Source organism: Rhinopithecus roxellana, chromosome 8, assembly GCF_007565055.1.
Source record: "Rhinopithecus roxellana isolate Shanxi Qingling chromosome 8, ASM756505v1, whole genome shotgun sequence".
Lineage (NCBI taxonomy): Eukaryota > Metazoa > Chordata > Mammalia > Primates > Cercopithecidae > Rhinopithecus > Rhinopithecus roxellana.
This window is the reverse complement of record NC_044556.1, coordinates 11,134,189-11,152,717: the sequence shown is the minus strand read 5'-3', so window position 1 is coordinate 11,152,717 and position 18,529 is coordinate 11,134,189. Positions and strand designations below refer to the sequence as shown.

The 18,529-nt window shown below is 56.6% G+C and overlaps 1 protein-coding gene across 2 annotated transcripts; it reads right to left on the bottom strand.

Annotated features, from left to right (window-relative positions):
• Window positions 1-705: 705 nt before the first annotated feature.
• On the bottom strand, window positions 706-18,458 carry MISP (mitotic spindle positioning). Of its 2 annotated transcripts, none has more exons than XM_010374933.2 (5): window positions 18,388-18,458; window positions 7,220-9,053; window positions 6,240-6,370; window positions 3,011-3,049; window positions 706-1,477 (listed from the first exon to the last, which is right to left on the bottom strand). In XM_010374933.2, exons 2-5 carry the CDS (start codon window positions 8,997-8,999, stop codon window positions 1,388-1,390), a joined length of 2,040 nt encoding a protein of 679 aa, XP_010373235.2. In that variant the 5' UTR covers window positions 9,000-9,053; window positions 18,388-18,458; the 3' UTR covers window positions 706-1,387. The 2 variants fall into 2 exon arrangements, with proteins under 2 accessions (XP_010373235.2, XP_010373234.2); XM_010374932.2 differs by lacking the exon at window positions 18,388-18,458 and adding an exon at window positions 15,730-15,772.
• Window positions 18,459-18,529: the final 71 nt, after the last annotated feature.

Genomic DNA, 18,529 nt, shown 5'->3' with positions numbered 1-18,529 from the left:
TGGCCTGGGTGTAATTAACACCCGCTGCTCCCAGCAGGGCTGGGGGAGCCTGGGGGCCGAGGACTGCTTTGGGGGGTGTCTGAGGACACACCCCTGCCATCAGGCACCGAATCCGACGTCAATGGTCCCCACGTGCTGAGAGCTTTACATAAATTAGCTCCTCCTACTGCCCAGGAGCCTGGTCCTTTCCTTACCCTGTGTGTCAGAGGGAAACTGAGGCATGGGGCAGTGAGAGGATTCCCCCACCCAAGGCCACACAGCAGGCAGCAGAGCCAGGACTCGGGCCCAGCGTCCACACCTCTGACCAGTAGGATCTGGCTTCCCTAGATGTGAGCCTGGTATACATGCAGAGCCAAATTAATGACCCTCCAGCCTCCTCTGAGACCAGAGCAGTGAGGGATTCAGCAAATGCTTAATAAGCACCCTGGGTACTGCTAGGGACCTGGTGAGACGGGGCTGGAGGAGCTGGGCTGGTGAGGTTGGGCCCGGGGCCTGCTGTTGCTAAAGGTGCCTCTCCATGATCAACTGTCAATCACCGAACAAGCATCAGCTAAGCACCTACTGCATGCGGATGCTGGGAACCCCCATGGGAACCTGACAGCCCTACAGGCTCACGGCCTAGCCGGATGGAACCTAATGTCGCCAAGAAAATGAAACAGGCGAGGCCCAGGGGGCTTTGTCCACACCAGGCAGGGGCCGAGGCAAGCAGCTCACTCCAGGTTTATTCCATGGCAGTTTGGGGGTGTGGGACGAAGGCCCCCCCTCCAGCCCCTAAATTGGGCCTTTTTTTCTCCCAGGTGACGGAGACCATCCTCATGGGATCCCGTCGATGTCAGAGCTCTGTGCCCACCAGGTGTGGCTGGGTACACCAAGGTGAAGGATTTGAGGGCTGCACAGGGGCCCCCAGCACTGGGAGTTCGGCCTCCTCCCTCAGACTGGATGGTTTCCCAGGGTTGGAAAGGGGCAGGTCTCCTCCCACAGACCCGCAGCTGCTCACGGTGCTGTGATCTGTGCCTCCCTCTTTGACTGGTCCCTCCGCCCTCAGACTAGCAGAAACGAATTAAGCCCGAAAGTGGAGGAGTGGGTCTCCTTTCTTAGACCCAGAGCATTTGGCACAGTCTCAGAAGCAGAAAGAATCGGCAGGGGTACCATTTCATCCCCAAAAGCATTAGACCCCAAAGACAGAAACATTTCTAAAGGAAGATAGACATGGAAACGAAAAACCCTCCAGTCCCCAATGCGCCCGTGGCGGGATTGTTGGCAGATGAGCTGTGGTTCTCGGATCCTGGATCTAGGACCCATTTCCTAGGGTGGGGGCTTGGCGATGGTCTTGGCAGTTCCCACAAGGGTCAGGGCAGGGCAGGGGGTGGGCGCCCCATCCCGAGGCTCAGTCATCCTCCTCACTGGTGTAGATGCGGGATTCCCAGCGCTCTGCCATGGCGTTCTTGTGACGGGTCACCCGTATGGCTCCCAGGACCTGCAAAAAGGAGGCATGAATTCCCCAGACCCAGGTCCTAGCCACACCCCCAAGACATCTCCTCCAACTGCCAATTCATTAGAGAGGCCTAGAACAGGGGTAAAGTAGGATCCCCTCCTCTGTTTCAGACCCTCTACTCCTAGTAATATGACCAAAGAATATGCCAACTCATGCTGAGCTCCAGGGCAGGAAAAATGTCTGTATTTTGCTTTTTTTTTTTTTTTGAGACGGAGTCTCGCTCTGTCGCCCAGGCTGGAGTGCAGTGGCATGATCTCGGCTCACTGCAAGCTCCGCCTCCCAGGTTCACGCTATTCTCCTGCCTCAGCCTCCCGAGTAGCTGGGACTACAGGCGCCCGCCACCACGCCCAGTTAACTTTTTGTATTTTTAGTAGAGATGGGATTTCACTGTGTTAGCCAGGATGGTCTCGATCTCCTGACCTCGTGATCCGCCTGCCTCAGCCTCCCAAAGTGCTGAGATTACAGGCGTGAGCCACTGCCCCTGGCCAATGTATTTGGCATTTTGGATTCAGCTCAAAGAGGGGTCGGGCATGGTGGCTCATGCCTATAATCCCAGAAATTTGGTGGGCTGAGGTGGGAGGATCCCTTGAATGCAGGAATTCGAGACCAGCCCGGGCAACCTAGTGAGACTCTGTCTGTACAAAAAAATTAAAAATAAACTATCTGGGTGTGGTGGCACATTCCTATGACCCTACTTGGGAGGCTGAGGTGGGAGGATTGCTTGAGCCCAGAAGGTCAAGGCTGCAGTGAGCTGGGATCACATCATAGCACTCCAGCCTGGGTGACAGAGTGAGAGCCTGTCTCAAAATAAATAAATAAATAAATAAAAATTTAATAAAGTAAAGGAAAAGAAAAAGGAGGGCCACACACGTGTGCCATAAACCGACTGGGGGGCTCGGCTTGAACAGTCTCAGATGCATCTCTCCCGCAAAGAAAGTGCCTTTGGCCGGGCGCGGTGGCTCACTCCCGTAATCCCAGCACTTTGGGAGGTGGAGGCAGGAGAATCACCTCAGGTCAGGAGTTCAAGACCATCCTGGCCAACATGGTGAAACCCCATCTCTGCTAAAAATACAAAAATTAGCTGGGTGTGGTGGCAGGTGCCTGTAGTCCCAGCTACTTGGGAGGCTGAAGCAGGAGAATTGCTTGAACCTGAGAGGCAGAGGTCGCAGTGAGCTGAGGTCACTCCACTGCAGTCCAGCGTCGACGACACAGCAAGACTCTGTCCCTCCACCCCCCTCAAAAAATTGCCTTTGTTTGGAGTCTAACCTCACAAACCTTTACCACGTGGTGGAGAGGTGGTGTGTCAACCCTCTTCTCCTAATCCATGCCCATGGCAGACATTACAAGCAGATCACAGCAAAATCCACCTCGAGCAGACACTACCAATTGAGAAGACACCCAATACGATCCCCACACCTGGAGGAAGGGGCTACCACCATTGACCACTGACCTCTGCGTGCAGGGCCACAGATGTGGGGGAAAGACTTGAGTCTTCGTGCCCAGGAGCATACTCACCTCTGAGTTAATACCGTCCGAGGGGTCGATGCCAGCGTACTGCAGGAAAGGAACACAAGTCAGCCCCGGCCTTTCTGCCCTGCCCTGTGCAGAGTCCACCCAGAGCTCCCGCACAGCCCTCTTTGTCACCATTTGCAGAAGGGTGGAAGGCATCCCCTGTCCTCAGTGTTCTCAACACGTGTCCCATGGTCACTCAGACTCACAGCAATCCCCCTCGCTGTTCCCCTCAGTGCAGCCTCTGTCCAACATTCATGATTTTTTTTTTTTTTTTTTTTTTGAGACGGAGTCTCGCTCTGTCACCCAGGCTGGAGTGCTGTGGCCGGATCTCAGCTCACTGCAAGCTCCGCCTCCTGGGTTCACGCCATTCTCCTGCCTCAGCCTCCCAAGTAGCTGGGACTACAGGCGCCCGCCACCTCGCCTGGCTAATTTTTTTATTTTTTAGTAGAGACGGGGTTTCACCAGGTTAGCCAGGATGGTCTCGATCTCCTGACCTCGTGATCCGCCCGTCTCGGGCTCCCAAAGTGCTGGGATTACAGGCTTGAGCCACCGTGCCCGGCCTCATGATTTTATTTATTTATTTATTTGTTTGTTTATTTATTTATTTATTTATTTTGGGTCTGAGTCTTGCTTTGTCACCAGGCTGGAGTGCAGTGGCACGATCTCGGCTCACTGCAGCCTCCACCTCCCGGGTGGAGCCTCCCTAGTAGCCTCCCTTTAGCCGGGCGTGGTGGTGGGCGCCTGTAATCCCAGCTACATGGGAGGCCGAGGCAGGAGAGTTGCTTGAACCCGGGAGGCGGAGCTTGCAGTGAGCCGAGATCACACCACTGCACTCCAGCCTGGGTGACAGAGCGAGACTCCATCTCAAAAAAAAAAAAAAAACCATAATATTCCTCACGGCATTAAATATTCCTCATGTCATGAAAAGCGACGCGAGGAATATTTTCTTTTTTTTTTCGAGACAGAGTCTCACTGTCACCCGGGCTGGAGTGCAGTGGCACCATCTCGGCTCACCACAAGCTCCACCTCTCAGGTTCACGCCATTCTCCTGCCTCAGCCTCCCTAACAGCTGGGACTACAGGCGCCCACCACCACGCCCGGCTAATGTTTTGTATTTTTAGTAGAGATGGAGTTTCACTGTGTTAGCCAGGATGGTCTTGAACTCCTGACCTTGTGATCCACCCGCCTCAGCCTCCCAAAGTGCTGCATTACAGGCGTGAGCCACCGTGCCCGGCCGAGGAATATTTCATATTGACAAAAGGAGCTCTCATCCAAGAGGATAAACATATATGAACAATTTTGGGTCTAACAATAAGGTTCGAAATTCATAAAGTGAAACTCCTAAGGCAAAGCTCTGTGGCCTGTAGGTCCTGGAGTCAAGCCTGGGTTCATGAGCTGCCTAACCCTGGGCATGTGAGACCACCAGGGCACCAACAGTGGGGTTCACTGGAAGCCCCGAGCCAGCGTATGACAGGCACATCCCTCCTTCTCTCCTTCTCCCTCCCTCCATCCCTTCCTCACTTTGTTCCTTCCCTACTTCCATCCCTCCCTCCCTCCCTCCTGCCTTCTCTTCCCCGTTTTTTCTTTTCTTTTCTTTTTTTTCTCTTTTTTTCAAGACAGAGTCTCGCTCTGTTGCCCAGGCGGGAGTGCAGGGGCACAATCTCAGCTCACTGCAAGCTCTGCCTTCCGGGTTTATGCCATTTTCCCGCCTCAGCCTCCCGAGTAGCTGGGACTACAGGCGCCCGCCACCTCGCCCGGCTAGTTTTTTGTATTTTTAGTAGAGACGGGGTTTCACCATATTAGCCAGGATGATCTTGATCTCCTGACCTCATGATCCGCCCGCCTCGGCCTCCCAAAGTGCTGGGATTACAGGTGTGAGCCACTGTGCCCAGCCTCTCTCTCTCTTTCTTAGAAGTAAATATCAGGCCGGGTGCGGTGGCTCAAGCCTGTAATCCCAGCACTTTGGGAGGCCGAGATGGGCGGATCACGAGGTCAGGAGATCGAGACCATCCTGGCGAACACGGGGAAACCCCGTCTCTACTAAAAAATACAAAAAACTAGCTGGGCGAGGTGGCGGGCGCCTGTAGTCCCAGCTACTCGGGAGGCTGAGGTGGGAGAATGGCGTAAACCCGGGAGGCGGAGCTTGCAGTGAGCTGAGATCCGGCCACTGCACTCCAGCCTGGGTGACAGAGCGAGACTCCATCTCAAAAAAAAAGAAAAAAGAAGTAGCCGGGCGCGGTGGCTCAAGCCTGTAATCCCAGCACTTTGGGAGGCCGAGACGGGCGGATCACGAGGTCAGGAGATCGAGACCATCCTGGCTAATACGGTGAAACCCCGTCTCTACTAAAAAATACAAAAAACTAGCCGGGCGACGAGGCGGGCGCCTGTAGTCCCAGCTACTCGGGAGGCTGAGACAGGAGAATGGCGTGAACCCGGGAGGCGGAGCTTGCAGTGAGCTGAGATCCGGCCACTGCACTCCAGCCTGGGTGACAGAGCGAGACTCCATCTCAAAAAAAAAAAAAAAAAAAAAAAAAAAAAAAAAAAAAAAAAAAAAAAAAAAAAAAAAAAAGAAGTAAATATCTGTGACCAGGTGCAGCGGCTCACGCATGTAATCCCAGCACCTTGGGAGGCCCAAGTGGGCAGGCCACTTGAGGTCAGGAGTTCGAGACCAGCCTGGCTAACATGGTGAAACCACATCTCTACTAAAAATACAAAAAAAATTAGCCAGGCGCGGTGGTGCATGCCTGTAATCCCAGCTACTCGGGAGGCTGAGGCAGAAGAATCACTTCAACCTGGGAGGCGGAGGTTGCAGTGAGCCAAGATCATGCCACTGCACTCCAGCCTGGGCGACAGAGCGAGACTCCATCTCAAAATTAAAAAAAAAAAAAAAAAAAAGAAACTAATGCTGGTGATGATGACAAATTGCCACTGTCCTCTTCCTCCAAGCAGAGCTGGTCCTTTGGTCTTTGATCCTGGAGATGACCTCCTGATGGGGATAAAGACGCCAGCTTATATGGCCTCTCCAAGCAGAAGCCCAGAGATAGGAGGGCATCCAGTTTATCATCTTTTACCTGACATCTGCAGGAGACTGAGGAACGGCCAGGGGTGGGGGCAGTAAGGGAGACAGTGCTTGAACCCAGGTCAGGCTTGAGTCCTGCTCGAACCTCCCGTGGCCCTAATAGGGGCTGTCTGATCTCAGCCTGGCCTCTGCAGAGACAGGTTCCAGACTCACCCATTGTTCCTTCTTTCTCTGCCCAGGAGAAGCACTGTCCACTGAATCTTCCGCCGTCCACGCCAGGCTTGAGTGCAGGCGGATGGGGCTGAAGAAGGGAGACTCAGACACGGAGTAACTGCCTGTGATGCCTGTGGGGGGCAGGGAGGGCAGAACACGAGAACATTTGTCAGACCTCTGCTCGGGAGACAGAGTCTCTAGCCAGCAGCGAAGGAGACAGGTGTATGCACAGACAGAGCAGATGACTAGCTGGGAAACTGACAGATTGACCAAAGTAGCCAGTCAGGAGAAATTGGATGCACAGATGTGCTGACATGCAAGGTGAAAAACATTTAAGGTGACACAAGGAATATTTCATATTGATAAAAAGGTGCAATTGTCCAAGAGGATAAACATATATGAACAGGCCAGGTGTGGTGGCTCACGCTTGTAATCCCAGCACTTTGGCAGGCCAAGGCAGGGTGGATCGTCTGAGGTCAGGAGTTCGAGACCAGGCTGGCCAACATGGAGAAACCCCGTCTCTACTAAAAATACAAAAACTAGCCGGGCGCGGTGGCACATGCCTGTAATCCCAGCTACTAGGGAGGCTGAGGCAGGAGAATCACTTGAACCCGGGAGGCGGAGGTTGCAGTGAGCTGAGATCGCACCACTGCACTCCAGCCTGGGTGACAGAGTGAGACTCCATCCCGAAACAAAACAAAGCAAACCACGAAACATATATGAACATTTATGCGCCTAACAACAAGGCATCCAAATCCATAAAGCAAAAGCCCTAAGATAAAGTTGACACTTCTCTCCAAAATCTACATTTTTAATAGACAGACAGACAAACCAGCAGACTGAGGGGATGAACAGTCAGGAGGTGTTGTCTCCCCAACCCCAGCCCTTCCTGACAGCCTCAAACTCCACCTCCCCACCCTCCCCTGCTCCAGCCTCTGCTGCCCTGAGCCAAGCAGCCAGTCCCTGGAGCCCCTTCTCACCAGATGCCTGGGAGGAGCTCCTGGAGTTCTGGTCAGAGTTCTCATCTGGTGTTGGGGAGAAGACCTCTGGGAAGAGAGCATTCCTCCGCTCCTCTGCCACCTCTCGCTCCCGGCGCAGGACACTCTCCCTCTCCCTTTCCAGCAGGTCAGATGACTGGGACTTCTGCAGCCTGAAGGCCGGGGCCCCAGCCACCTCCCAGCCCCAGCCATGGGGAACTTGGGCCTGCTGGGGCTCGTCTGGGGCCCTGAACTGCAGAGGACGCAGGCGGAAGTACTCCCACCTCACGACACCCCTGTTGGCTTGCAGGGATTCCCGAGGAGTCTTTGATGGCTCCTGCTTTGTGCTCAGGGGTTTTCCGGAGGATTCTGAGAGATGCCTCGGGGACATCGTGGCCTTTGGTGAAGTTGTAGCCTTGGCCTCCACTGTGGAGAGGCTGCTGGGCTTGCCAAATGCTCCGAAGGCCGAGAATTCTAGCTGGGGGTTCCCGGGGCTCAGGTACGGCTGGTAGGCATCAGGTGGGATACGGTTTACCTTCCTCAGTTCTGGAGCTGGGTCAGCCGCACGGGCATCTGGGGCCGGACCGAGGATGGAGTCTGAGCTGAGGGCTCTCCGGAGTCCAGGCTGGGGATCCTCCGAGACCCAGTCGGGTGTGGACACCCGGCCCACCTGCAGGCCCTCCCGTCGGTGGTCTTCCTCGCGCTGTGTCTCCTGTACCATGTCCCGCTGCACGTAGAGGGACGGGCGCCCTCTCTCCCGCCGTGGGGTTGTGATCAGGCTCACCTTGGTCAGCAGTGGCCTGGCAGGGATTTCCACCAGCTCCTGGTGGTCAGATCCCCGCCGAAGCCCCCTCTGCTTTCGCAGGTCTGCCTCACGCTCCTGAGCCAGTCGGATCTCCCGCTCGATGGGCGTCTCCTTGGGAGTCTCCGGGGACTCCACTGGGGCCAGGGAGCCAGGGTCATCCACATCTTGGACACTGGCCCAGGTGGGCACGACACGAACCTTGTTCTCTTCCCTGACCACCCCCTTCACCTGGGGCTTGATGGGGACTACATGCCCGTTGGCCAAGTGGGGCTTGTCGAAGGCCTTGGGGGCCTGGCTGACCCCTGGGGATATGCCTGCAGGGGCCCCCCTGGCCAGGGAACTATGAGGGACCTCCTTGTTCGCCTGCTCCAGACTCAGGAACTGCTGTCTTGCTGCCAGGAAGTCAATCTGCTCCCTGTCAACTGTGTTCTCCTCCAGGGGCGTGGACCGAGGTGGGCCAGGGGTCCTGGGGTCTCCGTGGTCAGGGGCGCCCTGGAGCGTGGCCACGGTGCCACTCTTCCTGACTGCCTGGCCCTGGATGATGGCCCAGCGCTCCCGCTCCAGGTCGCATTGCCTCCTGGGGACAGTGTACCCAGCATCCAGGTGGTACATCTTCATCTCCTCGTCCTCCTCGTCCTCTGCGTGGAGGGCCCATGTTGAGCGTCCCTGGTGGGCATCCCTGGCACCCAGGCGGTAAACCTTCAAACCCTCATCCTCCCCGTCCTCCGAGTGGAGTCCCCGTGGGGACGGCTGGCCAGGGTAGGCACGCACGCTGTAGGTCACCCCCAGCCTCCCCACGTCCTGCTGGGCCTTGTGGTCAGTGGACCATGTCTGCGGCTCATTCTGGCCCCAGCCGCTGGCCTCAGGGCCTGTGCACACCAGATGGTATGTGTAGCTGGTGTCTCCATCCAGCACCAGGCCGGTGGCACCATGTGTCTGCGGGATGCCCAGGATGGGGTATCTGGTCACGCGGTCCATCTCCTCCAGGGTCTTGGCCTCTACCTTCCCGTGGGCTGGAGACCTCTGGGCTCACTGAGGGAGGAGAAGGAAATGATGGCCATCAAGTCAGAGCACCTGGGGAGAGGAACAGTTTCCAGTCCCCCAAAGGGCAAAGTGTCCATCAAATGGCCTTTGTGATTGGTTTAGGGGTGGGTGACACAGTTCAGCCAGTCGCAGCCGCCCATCCTCTAACGTCTGTGATTGGCTCAGGGATGAGGAAGTAAACCAGCCTGGCCAATCAGAGCACCCCATCCTCTGGCCTCTGTGATTGGTTCAAGGATGAATAAATGACTCCTCCTGACCAATCAGAGCAGCCCACCCTCTGGCCTCTGTGATTGGTTCCAAGATGGGTAAGTCACCTAGTCCAGCCAGTGAGAGCGTTTCACCCTCTGGCCTCTGTAATTGGCTCAGAGATGAGCATGTGACCCAGTCTAGCCAATGACATGAGACCCTGAGACTTTACACTTAATGCGGAAGATGGGACCCTGTTCCCGCTGGTCTTGTTAGGCTGATGGGATGAGACAGTGAATTGCTGGGGGCAGAAGTGCCCCCCAACGGGTGCAGCTTGCTTCAGAGCAAGCCCAACACCAACAAAGCATCCTGAAGACTTTTAAGCTCCCTGATTCCGACCGTACCTGAATCTCTGAACGCCCCTGTTACTACCCCAACAACTCGCATTACATGTATCTAACATTTGCAGCCCAATAAAATCAGGGTGCCCTGCCCACCTTATCTCCCAGACACACACCCCTGCCATGTGGAGTCCAGCTCAGCCTTGAGTTTTTGTTTTGTTTTGTTTTTTGTTTTTGAGAAGCGGTCTCGCTCTGTCACCCAGGCTGGAGTGCAGTGGTGCCATCCCGGCTCACTGCAACCTCCACCTTCTGGGTTCAAATGATTCTCCTGCCTCAGCCTCCGAAGTAGCTGGGACGAAAGGCGCCCGCCACCACACCTGGCTAATTTTTGTATTTTTAGTAGAGATGGGGTTTCACCATGTTGACCAGGCTGGTCTTGAACTCCTGACCTTGTGATCCGCCTGCCTTGGCCTCCTAAAGTGTTGGGATTACAGGCGTGAGCCACCGCACCCAGCCTTTTTAATTTTTATTTATTATTTTATTTAGAGATCGAGTTTTGCTCTTGTTGCCAGGCTGGAGTGCAGTGGCACGATCTTGGCTCACTGCAACCTCCACTGGGATTACAGGCGTCTGCCACCGTGCTTGGCCAATTGTTTTTTTTTTTTTTTTTTGGATTTTCAGTAGAGACGGGGTTTGGTCACGCTGGCCAGGCTGGTCTTGAACACCCGACCTCAGGTGATCCACCCGCCTCGGCCTCCCAAAATGCTGGGATTACAGGCGTGAGCCACTGTGCTGGACTGATTTTTATTTTTATTTATTTATTTTTGAGGTGACGTCTTGCCTTGTCACCCAGGCTGGAGTGCAGTGGCACGATTTCAACTCACTGCAACCTTTGCCTCCTAGGTTCAACCAATTCTCCTACCTCAGCCTCCTGAGGAGCTGGGATTACAGGTGCCTGCCACCACACCCAGCTAATTTTTGTATTTTGAGTAGAGATGAGGTCTCAGCATGTTGACCAGGCTAGTCTTGAACTGCTGACCTCAGGTGATCCACCCTCCTCGGCCTCCCAAAGTGCCGGGATTACAGGCATAAACTATGGTGCCTGGCCTGATTTTTATTTATTTATTATTTATTTATTTATTATTTTTAAAGACAGGGTCTCCCTCTGTTGCACAGGCTGGAGTGCAGTGGCACAATGTCGGCTCACTGCAACCTCTGCTTCCCAGGTTCAAGCAATTCTCGAGCCTCAGCCTCCTGAGTAGCTGGGATTACAGGTGCCCACCTCCATGCCTGGCTAATTTTTTGTATTTTTAGTAAAGACAGGGTTTCACCATGTTGGCCAGGCTGGTCTTGAACTCCTGACCTCAGGTGATCCTCCTGCCTCAGCCTTCCAAAGTGCTGGGATGACAGGCGTGAGCCACCGCGGCTGGCCTCAGCCTGGATCTTTGAAGCCTCCCTGGGCTGTGCCATGTTTATCTGCGTCTCCTGTGCACAGACCCTTTCCATCCTGAGCTCACTCTGAGACTCCTGGTGCGGGATTTTTCGTCTGACAATTACAGATGGTCCCTTGCTGAGGGATGTCAAATGGAGAAACCGAGGCCCAGAGAGGGGAAGGACTGAGAGCAACTCCAGTTTCCCGGCTCCCACATCCTGGTTCTCCACCCTGCCCTGCCCAGCTGGACACCTCGTCCCATCTGAGACAACAACCCCGCCTGGGTCTTGTCGCCATAAAGCCAGGATGGGCAAAGGAATGCCGTGGACCTTGTCCTGCTGGGCCCAGGTGGGGCCGTGGAGCCTGCGGGTGACACCCTGACCAGTGCCCTCAGGCTCTCGGCCCTCTCCGAAGCGTCCAGGTTGCTGTGGGGCTCAGTTCCAGGAGCCTTCCCGAAGGTCACACACTGCTCGCACGTTTCTGTGGCTCCTGGCATCTGCAGGGCACAGTTCTCACACTCTGCTCCTGGCCTTAGCACAAAACCCCAAATTCTATGGGCACCTCCACCCCAAACCAGACCCTCCTCTTGTACCCCAAACCAGGCCCTCTTCCTCCACCCCAAACCAGGCCCTCTTCCTCCACCCCAAACCTCACCCTCCTCCTCCACCTGCAGCTCTCTCTGCCTCGAGGCCGCCTGTTTCTGCTTCTCCACAGCTTCCTCTGCTGAAGCCCACAGACATCTCCTCCAGGAAGTAACCCAGATTGCCCCTCCCTCAGAGCCATCATCTGAGCACCTCCTTCATGTACCGAGCACCCATCTTAGGCATCGTCTTTTTTTGAGACGGAGTCTCACTCACTCTGCTGACCAGGCTGGAGTGCAGTGATGTGATCTCGGCTCACTGCAACCTCCTCCTCCCAGGTTCAAGCAATTCTCCTGCTGCAGCCTCCTGAGTAGCTGGGACTACAGGCGCCCGCCACCGCACCCGGCTTTTTAGTCGATATGGGTTTCACCATATTGGCCAGGTTGGTCTCGAACTCCTGACCTCAGGTGATTTGCCTGCCTCGGCCTCCCAAAGTGCAGGGATTACAGGCGTGAGCCACCACGTCCAGCAGGCATCGTCTTTTATAGTTGAGGAAAGGAAGGCTCACTTGAGGACACAGGGACCTCAAACGCTTGAGCTTCTCCTGACTTAAAAAAGCACTGTTGGCCAGGCACAGCAGCTCACGCCTGTAAACCTAGCACTTTGGGAGGCCGAGGTGGGTGGATCACCTGAGGTCAGGAGTTTGAGACCTGGCTGACCAACTTGGTGAATTTTAGTCTCTACTAAAAATACAAAAAATTATCTGGGCATGGTGGCGGTGGCACTGGTAATCCCAGCTACTTGGCAGGCTGAGGTGGGAGAATCACTTGAACTTGGGAGGCGGAGATTGCAGTGAGCCGAGATTGTGCCACTGCACTCTAGCCTGGGCAACAGAGCAAGACCCTGTCTCAAAAGTAAAACAAACAAACCCCCCAAAAGCAGGACTGTTGCTCCCAGGCCCACCAAGGCTATTATTTTGATCGGCTGCCTTTATACCAACCAGCAGCATTTTTTTTTTAAGAGACGGGGCAGCCGAGGCGCAGTGGCTCACACCTGTAATCCCAGCACTTTGGGAGGCTGAGGTGGGTGGATCATGAGGTCAGGAGATCGGACCATCCTGGCCAACATGGTGAAACCCCATCTCCACTAAGAATACAAAAATCAGGGGCCGGGCGCGGTGGCTCAAGCCTGTAATCCCAGCACTTTGGGAGGCCGAGACGGGCGAATCACAAGGTCAGGAGATCGAGACCATCCTGGCTAACCTGGTGAAACCCCGTCTCTACTAAAAAATACAAAAAACTAGCTGGGCGAGGTGGCGGGCGCCTGTAGTCCCAGCTACTCGGGAGGCTGAGGCAGGAGAGTGGCATGAACCCGAAAGCCGGAGCTTGCAGTGAGCCGAGATCTGGCCACTGCACTCCAGTTTGGGCGACAGAGCAAGACTCCATCTCAAAAAAAAAAAAAAAAAAAAAAAAGAATACAAAAATCAGCCGGGCGTGGTGGCGGGCGCCTGTAGTCCCAGCTACTCGGGAGGCTGAGGCAGGAAAATGGCATGAAACCAGGAGGTGGAGCTTGCAGTGAGCTGAGATGCACCACTGCCCTCCAGCCTGGGCGACAGAGTGAGACTCCGTCTCAAAAAAAAAGAGACAGGGGCTTGCTATGTCGCCCAGGCTGGGGTGCAGTGGCATAATCTTGGCTCACTACAGCCTTGACCCCCCTGGGCTCAAGCAGTCCTCCTGCGTCAACCTCCCTAATAGCTGGGACCACAGGCATACGCCACCATGCGTGGCTCGTGTTTTAATTTTTTGTAAAGATGGGAGTCTCACTATGTTGCCCTGGCTGGTCTGGAACTCCTGGGCTCAAGTGGTCCTCCCGCCTCGGCCTCCCAAAGTTTGCTGGGATTACAGGTGTGAGCTACCGTGCCCAGCCCCTCAATGTAGTTCTAAAAAGAAAAACTCAGCCCCTCTCTGAACTGGAAAGTGGCATCAAACAGCATAAAGTGGAAGATTGTGGGGAGCTGTGTTTTAACCAACACGTAATGTGTCATGCAATCTTCCACGCGTATCAAATGTCAGAAACGAAAATAGGGGAAACATTGAAAACCAGGCAGCATTGGTGAATAAATCCCACACAAACAGAACTGGGCTTTCCTCCCAAAGCGTGACGCACAGACGGCTCCCCTGACCTGAGGCCTCCTCCCCCATGGACACCGCCTGCCCAGCTCCCTGAAGGCCTTGCCTTCTCCCACCCGAAACTCAGCCCAGGCCTCGCCCTCTCCTGCTGTGGTCACAGGTCAGGATACTTCCTGCAGCCCAGAGTCTGGAATACAGTAGGCGCCTAATACTGACTGAGCAAACACCACTCACCCCAGCTGCTCAGACATGGGGGTCAGGCTCACTGTGGAATGCAGACCGGCCCCATCATGCCCTTCTGGCCCTGAAGGGCTGGGCAGGTCCATGCCCTGCACCCTGGGGCTCCCCGGGGAGGGCGGGTGCAGGAATGTTTGCCGAGTGAGTGGACAGAGGTTTACACAGCGGGATTTATAACCCACATCAGACGTCAACTCTGGGAGAAAGGGAGCCGTCCGCCCAGCCTCAAGCAGGTGCTGGGTCTTCTGGTGGGGTGGGGTGGGGATGAAGGCACGGCATCCTCCGCTCATTCCTCCCCAGTGATTCACTGAAGCCAGCGGGTGGGGCCTGGGTTCCGGCTCTTGGGTTCGAGGCTACTGGGTCCACTCCCCTGCTGCCTGTGCCTCCGTGCCACCCCCCCTCCTTTTTTCTGAGACAGAGTCTTGCTGTGTCACCCAGGCTGGAGTGCAGTGACGCGATCTCCGTTCACTACAACCTCCGCCTCCCGGGTTCACGCCATTCTCCTGCCTCAGCCTCTCCAGTAGCTGGGACTACAGGTGCCCGCCAGCACGCCCTGCTAATTTTTGTATTTTTAGTAGAGACGGTTTTATCGTGTCGGCCAAAAAACCCCAGGATCCACGGTGGCTCTCATGGCTGGCATTCCCCGCTGGAAAGCCCTTGGGGAGCGGCGCTGCCCCTCCGGGGGAAAAGCCCCAGGACGGAAGATGGCCCCTGCAAGGCCCCGCGGTGGTCAAGGACCTCGGCGTCCTGTGACTCCTCCTGCAACACCTTGGAACTGTTTTTGACTCCGGTTTTCAAGAGAGGGAGCTGAGACCCAGAGAGGAGAACCTGCTCATCTGAGGTCACACAGTGATGACACAGCAAGTGTCTGAAGCCAGTTTTCAGACTTTGCTCCAAATCACCTCCTCCTACAGGAAGCCCCCTGAGTTGCTCCTCCCAGCCCCACCCTGTACCCTGTTGATACCAGAATGAAACTGGGTTTATGGACCCTGGTGCCGCACCTCCTTCCTCATCAGCCAGTTGGCCTCCACTCGAGGGGCAAAGGTTCCCTTGCGGGGCCAGGACTCAGGCAAGGAGGCCATGCAGCAGGGAGGGGCCGGCTCCTCTTTCCCATCCCTCAGGGTTGTAGTCATCCCTGACTCATCTCGGCTCCTTGGGCTCCTGGGCGGAGCTCCACGGCAGACGCTGGGCTGAGTCCCTGCTGGCCGCCCGGGATTCCAGGCTAGAACCTTGCCCCCACTCAAGGACCCAGGCCAAGTCCCCAGCCTCAGCCTGAGGCTGCTTCCACCTGCACTCAGCCACCCCTCCTCCGTGTCCCCAAACCAGCCCCCAGTCCCACGGGGGGTGTTTACTGCCCAGAGCCTTCCAGTCAGGGGCCCGGGAGGACAGATAAGCATCTCTCCAGAAGCCTCTGGAATTCCATAGAGGGGCCCCTTTGACCTCTGACCATGAGGGTGCCAACTCGGCCCCTCCCTCGGAGGGTTCTGGGGTTCGGGGTTCAAAAGCCCCAGCAGAGTTCAGGGACAAGGGCCTCTGCTCTCCCAGTGGGTGCCCTTGAGGCCCCAGAGCACCTGGCGGGGGGGAGCAGAGGGAAGGCGACCCAGGGGGGCTGCAGGGGCGATGACCTCTCTGGACCCCAGGTGCCCCCAGGAAAGCAGATCCTGCCCACAGACACACGACGCCCCCACGCCAAATGTGGGTCCAACCACCTCACACAGGACCCCCGCCCGGCCTGGCTCGGGGCGCCCCCAGGCTCACCCTCTGGCTCCTGGCTCCACAGCCTGCAGCCTCAGTTCTGGCGCCTGGATGGGCACAGAGGCCTCCCAGCTCCGCCCTGCCCGCCGGGTTGCCAGGGGACAGAGGCACCACCCAGGGAAGGCAGGTGTGCCCCTCCCCCCAGCCCCACCTGAGCTCAGGAAACGAAGTCCAGAGTAGGAGGAGGGAGAAAGACGATACCAGTCTGGGCGAGGGCGGGTACCGTGCCCGCTGCCGGCTGCCCTTTCACCCCCAGGGCCTCCACGCGGCCCCGAGGAGCCAGAACTCAGCCGAGACCTCCCTTAGCTGCCTGGTCCTCCCGCTGCTTCTCAGCACCGCTCAGAGACGGTCAGCAGGTGCCCAGGATCACACAGCAGCTCAGCGGCAACAACGGCCTGTGTCTCCTGGGGGGTCGGAGGGGCTGAGTCCCAATCCCATCCGTGCCTTCCGGCCCAGCCCACCCCTTGGGGCAACTCCCCTAGACGGCCTCCTTCTTGCATAACCCAGGCTTGGCAGACTCTGGAGGCAGACTCTCCGTGTGGTCTGGGTTCTGATCCCACCTGACCTCTCTTAACCCTGTTTTCTCCTCTGGGACATGGGGGAACATCACGTCCAGGCTCCCTCACGGCTGCTGGGGGAATTCCCCAGGCCCCATCCACATAAAAAACTGTATGAGGGGGCCAGGCGCGGTGGCTCACACCTGTAATCCCAGCACTTTGGGAGGCCGAGGCGGGCGGATCACCTGAGGTCAGGAGTTCGAAGCCAGCCTGGCCAACATGGTGAAACCCTGTCTCTACTAAAAATACAAAAATTAGCGGGGCGTGGTGGCGTGCGTCTATAGTCTCAGCTACTCAGGAGGCCGAGGCAGGAGAATCGCTTGAGGAGGTGGAGGTTGCAGTGAGCCGAGATCAAGCCACTGCACTCCAGCCTGGGCAATAGAGTGAAACTCCAACTCCAAAAAAAAAAAAAAAAAAAAAAAAAAGAACCGCACGAGGCCATCAAAAGATGCAGGCCCCCCTGAAAGATGGGGACGCGGAGCTCTCAAGGTGCCCGTGGTCCTCCTGGATTCTTGATCAAGGCGCAGTGGCCTTGCTGGGACTGTGGGGAGCCCAGCATCTGTGGGGAAGTCAGGCCACTGGGCCTAGTGCCGTCTATGAGGGCGGTAAACACAGCCGAGGGGATGGGGGACTCAGTTCCCCAGCCTGGGGCTCTGTCCTGACCTACCCGCTGGCTGCTTGTGGAGCCGCTCTGAACCTCAGTCTCTTCTTCCAGTAAAAAGGCCCCAGCTCTCAATCCAGCAGGGCTGCTGGATGGGGGCGCCTTTTTTGTTTTGTTTTGTTTTGAGATGGACTGTCGCTCTTGTCGCCCAGGCTGGAGTGCAGTGGCCCGATCTCGGCTCACTGCAACCTCCCCTGTTCAAGCAATTCTCCTGTCTCAGCCTCAGGAGATTACAGGCACCCGCCCCCACATGCAGCTAATTTTGTATTTTTAGTAGAGACGGGGTTTTGCCATATTGGCCAGGCTAGTCTCGAACTCCTGGCCTCAGGTGATCCACCCGCCTTTGTCTCCCAAAGTGCTGGGATTACAGGTGTGAGCCACCGCGCCCGGCCAGGATGGGGGTGTTTAAGGACAGATCTGGATAAAGAACCCACCCCAAAGGATAGCGTGGCACCTAACGCTGCTGGGTGTGTGAAAGCCCAGGGTGTGCGGCCTCCCACCGCCGCCCCCCACCACCGCCTCCCACGACCCCTTCATGTCCTTTCCTCCCTGGCTTGTAGATAGGGAAACTGAGGCACAGAACGCGTAAAATCGCGTCCCAGGAACCGCCCGAGGTTAGGCTGCAATTGGAACCTGAGTTCCCTCATTGATGCCCTCCACCACACTCACCACCTCATTGGGGAAAACTGAGGCCTCAACAGGGTGGAGGCTGGCAGAGGCTGGATCCCCCATGAGCTGGGGGCACTGTGGAGACGTCCCACACCCAGGCTGAGGCTGGCCTCCCCCTCAGGGATCCGAAGGCCTATTTTATTTTATTTGAGACCAAGTCTCGCTCTGTCGCCCAGGCTGGAGCGCAGTGGCGTGATCTCAGCTCACTGCAGCCTCTGCCTCCTGGGTTCAAGCGATTCTCCTGCCTTAGCCTCCCGGGTAGCTGGGACTACAGGTGCCCACCACCACGCCCGGCTAATTTTTGTATTCTTAGTAGAGATGGGGTTTCAATATGTGGCCAGGATGGTCTCGATCTCTTGACCTTGTGATCTGCCCACCACGGCCTCCCAAAGTACTGGGATTGCAGGTGTGAGCCACCGCGCCCGGCCATGAAGGATCTTTTACAGATAGAGAAATTAAGGCCCAGAGGAGGAGGCAGGGACTTCTCCAAGACCTCAGCGTAAGACAGAGTGGGGCTGGGGTGGGGGACACCTTCCCCTGAGCACGACACTGGTCTCTACAGACAACTCCTCCCCAGGCCTCCTGTGTATTTCCCAGGGGCCGGCTTCTCTGCAGAGCTTGTAGGTGTCCAGGGGACCCTCTGTCATCACCCAGGGGCTGTAAGCCCAGTAAAGGGAGGAACCAAAGGACAGGACGGGGCGGCCGCAGAACCCAAGGGCTCCCCGGGAAGCCAGGCCTGCCCCCCAACAGCAGCCCCTTACCGCCAGGCCTTACCTGCACAGTGGGGATTCCAACTCCTCCCACTACCCCTCGGCGCCCAGGGGCAGCCCAGCAGGTGAGCAGGTGCAGGCAGGTCAAGCCAGCTCACAGGAACCCTGCTCAGCCTCCCCTTTATAGCTCTATGGCCGGCAGGCCC